The sequence below is a fragment of the Choristoneura fumiferana genome, chromosome 16, assembly GCF_025370935.1.
Source record: "Choristoneura fumiferana chromosome 16, NRCan_CFum_1, whole genome shotgun sequence".
NCBI classification, from domain to species: domain Eukaryota; kingdom Metazoa; phylum Arthropoda; class Insecta; order Lepidoptera; family Tortricidae; genus Choristoneura; species Choristoneura fumiferana.
This window is the reverse complement of record NC_133487.1, coordinates 9,679,446-9,684,485: the sequence shown is the minus strand read 5'-3', so window position 1 is coordinate 9,684,485 and position 5,040 is coordinate 9,679,446. Positions and strand designations below refer to the sequence as shown.

Here is a 5,040-nt window from a genome sequence, read left to right as displayed (position 1 = left end):
AACAGGCGTGACAAAGTCACAATGACTTTTCACTGTGACTTTTGGAACGGAATCGTCAGTCACTGATATCAAAATGTAACGCTTTTCCCGTGTCTTTGGGTAGTACGTCCATGACAACAACAGACTACTCAGGGAACTAGAATTAAAAGCCGTAACACGATCGAACGGTCCGGCGGACAGACGGCTATCCATACCACCATCTTACTCTAACAGACCGATGAGTCCCTCTTTGGTCCCTCTCGAGTCTTGTCGGTCCGCGGACCGTTCGATCGTCTGCAGGGCTACTACGAAAACTCGAAGTTCGTGTCGTTGCGGTTCCTCTGACACTTATACTATTTAATACGAGAGCGAGAGGGACGGTATGATACGAACTTCGATTTTCGTAGTAGCCCTGCTGTTAAGGCTATTAGGTGGGCCACATGCAGTCGCTCGACGCTCATTTCCAACGTCAAATCTGGCACGTGACATTCGATAAAGCTGAAAATGTTTAGCTGGAAAAAAAACCTTAAATTTTTGCAAAAACAGTGTTATTTTTTTTTTCATTCACTACAATTTCTTTTATTTGTACCACTGCCACGACTGCTACTAAATGAGATTTAAAAAATTAGCTTCCAAGCAGACCGACGAGACGCGGCGACGCTACTTTTTGAGTCGCGGAAATTCAAAATCATCTTCAAAATGGGGTCACGGGACCAGATTTATCGCTGCAAGCGAGCGGCACCCTACCTAACGTGAAAGAGGTATTTGTGTCGAAAATATCGTGGGCGTTAACATCGGGGGGGCGACTACGAAATTCGAATGTCGAGCGGGATGGAAAGATTCCTGCTGGCGTATATAATTAATACATATAAGAGTGGGAGCAAAGAGGAAGGCTATAGTCAGAGTGGGAGGAGGGACGGAACGGTACAGTACAAACAACGATTTTCCAATTTTATAGTAGCCCCCCATGTTTATGTTATGTTAGTGGCTAGTGCCGGTTTGTTTTCGACCAAAATCTTTCTGAGGTTACATCATTGACTTGTTTACAATTTTAAAATATAAATAAATTCAAAATTTCCAAGATCCTTGCCAAAATTTGAATTGAATTGCAAATACAATGTGGTCAGCAGCAGTTCGTTATGTAAGTACAGCGTAAATTTCAATTAATGTTTCAATTTAATATCGATTACCTGTTTGTTAGTATTACTATTACTACTTTGCTTTGTACTTGCAGCCCTTACGTGCTCCAAAAACGATATCACAGGCTGGTCAAACCAGGTCCTTTTGGGAATATGTAAACATGATGTTTAATAAACCGGACCCAGAACGTATAAGGCTTGTGGGTCCGGATCGTGCTTGCGCCGAGTGGGTGCTGCGAAATGGTGGTAAAGTGGTGTGGGTTAGTGGTGAGACACTAGCCGACTACAACATGCTACCTTCAGATGATCACAAGGTCCCAAACTGGCAGTAATTGACGCTACGATGCATCAATATCACATTATGGCTTTCACATTTAAGTATGAATGCTTTATAATAAAATGCGCAATATTTTTAGTTTAGCATTTATAAAACCTAAATAAAAAAGCCTTTTACTATGAACAAGAAATTGCCTACCTTATGGAATTTGTTATCCAACTTTTGCTTATTGAATATTTGCAATTAAACCAATAAAACCAAAGGAGTCTGAAGATGTTTTGAATTTTCTTTTTCTGTCTGATGTTTGGCTTTTTTGCAGTGGGCTGTACAAGACTACATAAAATCATACTACATAATAGTTCATATATTAGAACAGGGCTTTAAAAGGATTGTCTTTTGGTAGAGACTCATTGACTCATGTACAAATTTCCAAATGCCCTGATGTGAGCGACACAGGACTCAAAGACCTCACAGCTTTGCATAAACTGGAGACTTTAGTCTTGTTTGATTTAACAAATGTTAACAACATGGATGACTGCAAGCAATACTTATCATCACAATTACCTAAGTGTAAAATACAAGGTAAATAACACACATTAGAGTGAACTGAAAATAGTTAGATTTATTAAGTTCCATAAGGCTAATAAATGGATTTTGTAATAAATTATAAATATTTTGAACACATTTGATTTATACATAACATGCATAATAAAGCTAGGGACACTTATCCCATATGTTTCTAAGCATACAAATATCAGGGTCCATTGCAGATTTCATAATGCATTGCATTATGTTGCATTTGTGGGATAAGTGTTTCACTAGCTTAAATTAGCTTTGCTTAATACAATTATCATAAGTATAAAAAACAATCTTGTTATTTTACAGAATCAGCAGATGTTGTCAATTGAAACCTTCATAGAAGGAATATTTGACAAATGCATAAAGAGATAAAACCAAATTATATTTAATATAATCATACATAAAATATAGACTGATGATGAAATCAAACAAATAATAAAATATTTAATCTAAAATTTTGAATACATTTATCATTTTACACCCTTGCCTACAGCATCATTCACATTGCTGTATCCATTTTTTAACAACAAATCAGCGAGTTCCTGTTTTATTTTAGAAACTACTGGAGGTCCATGGTATATCAAGGCAGTATATATTTGAACTGCACTAGCACCAGCTAGAATCTTCTCATAGGCATCTTGCCCAGTGAAAACACCACCAACACCTATTATTGGGACCTTACCTGAAAATAAGGTTCAAATTACAATGGGTCTAATTTATTTGAACAAAATCCCTTCATTACCTTGTTGTTTTGTTGCGTAAGCAAGGTTTTTCAAATAATAGTCACGATTTAATTATAAAAAAAAAATACTGTTAAAACTTTATAGGTTCTAGTGTTCAAAAGAAAAAATAGAATCCTTATAGATAGATCACTTTGCTGTCTATTTTATGTCCAAGTCTATGTCAAGGCCCTTTTCAAGAATGCTTGTAGGAGGTTATAGCTAATATTAAATACCCAAGTATGCAAATGCAATCTCTTGACAATATATGAGTAGTCATTAAAAAAGGTGTTTCAAAACTCCACAAGGCACTTGTCCTTGGTACTTGAAATTTGGTAGAAAAGTCTGAAAACCCTAAAATTTTGTCAGTAACTAATATAAGTGACCCCACACTGCATACATTTTCCTAACCAATGGGCCGTGCAAAGCTTTGGCTGGTTGTTTTATACGTCATATTATTGGAACAGATCTGCAAGTAATAATCTTGACATAATACAAACCTTTAGTTAGTCTGTACATCTCTTTAATCATTTCCGTAGATTTATTTGCTAGTGGTTTTCCACTTAGGCCACCAGCCTCTTTTGATAAATCCTGGTGAACTAAACCTGGCCTTTCTGTAGTTGTGTTTGAGATTATTAGTCCATCTACTTTGCTTTCCTTTTTATTAATCACAGCCACAATATCTTTTTTCTCTTGTTCACTCAGGTCTGGAGCAAGTTTAAGCAAGAAAGGTATACTTTTCTGAGGTTGCATAGAATTTCTTACTTTATTTATCTCAATTAGTAGTTTAGAAAGTACTTCTTTGCCTTGTAGTGATCTTAAACCAGGTGTATTAGGGCTAAAACCAATATATGATTAGGAGAAAGATGATATTTAAAATGATATATATACAAATATGTTGACACTTTTTTACCTGCTTATGTTTATTACAAATAATCGGCCACATCCCAAAATTTGTGAATACCTAATGTGTAATCTTTGACAGGATCGTCCGACAGTTTGTTCTTGCCCAAATTTATGCCTAAAATGGATTTATCCAACAATGTTTTGTCCAAGACCTTTATCTTATTATAAACTTGTTCATGTCCTTCACTATTGAATCCATATCTGTTAATGACTGCTTTGTCTTCTGGGAGACGGAAGACTCGGGGCTTGGGGTTGCCAGGTTGAGATTCTGGAGTCACAGATCCTATTTCCACTATAGAGAATCCTACATTTTTCAATCCTATCACAGCATCTCCATGTTTATCAAAGCCAGCAGCAATACCAATTGGATTGGATAGCTCATTATTAAGTAGTTTAGTACTCTGAAAATATAGAATGTTATGGTAGTGTATAGACAAAGCTGGACATAAAAGTATTTATTTTACCTTTAACTTTATTAACATAGATTTGAAAACGTCTGAATTAAACAAATGTCTAAAATTAATAAGATGAAAGAACTTCAAATGGTTGCAACTTACTAAGACTTTAGGATCATCAAAATTTGAGTTGGAAACATGCCATATTTAATGGCTGAGACTCCAATTTTGTGTGCCCACTCAGGATTGATGTTTTGGCTTATGGGTTGCAGCACATTGTCGTAATAACCATTGAAGTCCTTTTCAAATAAATAAACTGGGTAAGCCACTGAACCTCCCAGAGTCAGGTAGCATAATGATTTGAGTTTCTTCTGCAAAAGTAAACAAAAAAGTATAAAAGTAAGCTATTCATATAAATTACCTGAATAGTTTTTAAAACATTATGTTTACCACTGCGCGATTCCTGGCGGCGTTCATATTTTGAGGGTCAAACAATCACAAACAAAACTAAATAGTCAAAGAACTAAGCTGGTGTCATTGTCTGGTGCACGTTTAAAACAAACAAATAACTTATTGTTATTATTATATTAATTTTAAAAAGACAGAGATTCTGTTATTTATTTCAGTTCTTCAAAACATTCGACCGGATATAGGTTAAGGTTAGTTTTGGATAGAAAGACTGCTTTGTTTGACTGCTTTGTAGAAGTTGACTGCCTGACTTTTGAGTTTTCTTTCGTTGAGTTGACGTTTGGTTTGGAGGGTTACCAAATGCTTAAGAATGAAAACCGCTAAACATGTAGAAATGAAATAAATGTTAAATGCGATAAGAAAGATAGAAATCTTTCGATATGCCCTTGAACGTTAAATCAAAACAGGTAATTTTTTGTAGGTTTTGGCAGTGGCCTCATAAAAAACAATATATAGCAAAAAATTGGCTAGTAATAGAAAACAGAGGCATAATAGATCTAACGGTAAAAATATATTGTTTCTAATTTAACCATCTCAGAAGGTACCTATATTTCTCCTCAACTTAGTGTAATAGTATA

At 35.4% G+C, this 5,040-nt stretch overlaps 1 protein-coding gene and 1 pseudogene across 1 annotated transcript; one reads left to right on the top strand and one right to left on the bottom strand.

The window, feature by feature from the left end:
- The first annotated feature begins 860 nt into the window (after positions 1-860).
- On the top strand, positions 861-2,303 carry LOC141436571 (ATP synthase subunit s, mitochondrial-like). Its single transcript, XM_074099575.1, has 4 exons — positions 861-1,120; positions 1,214-1,446; positions 1,772-1,977; positions 2,281-2,303. The coding sequence occupies exons 1-4, from the start codon at positions 1,097-1,099 to the stop codon at positions 2,301-2,303; spliced, it is 486 nt and encodes a 161-aa protein (XP_073955676.1). The 5' UTR covers positions 861-1,096.
- A 5-nt stretch (positions 2,304-2,308) lies between these two features.
- Positions 2,309-4,486, bottom strand: LOC141436056 (dihydroorotate dehydrogenase (quinone), mitochondrial-like; annotated as a pseudogene).
- Between the last annotated feature and the right edge of the window lie 554 nt (positions 4,487-5,040).

What these genes read in the sequence shown, in the direction of transcription:
- LOC141436571 (XM_074099575.1), top strand. Translation starts at nt 1,097, where the DNA reads ATGTGGTCAGCAGCAGTTCGTTAT. An exon ending in CACAAGGTCCCAAACTGGCA is followed by an intron (nt 1,447 to 1,771) that starts GTAATTGACGCT and finishes ATATTAGAACAG; the next exon opens with GGCTTTAAAAGGATTGTCTT. An exon ending in ACCTAAGTGTAAAATACAAG is followed by an intron (nt 1,978 to 2,280) that starts GTAAATAACACA and finishes GTTATTTTACAG; the next exon opens with AATCAGCAGATGTTGTCAAT.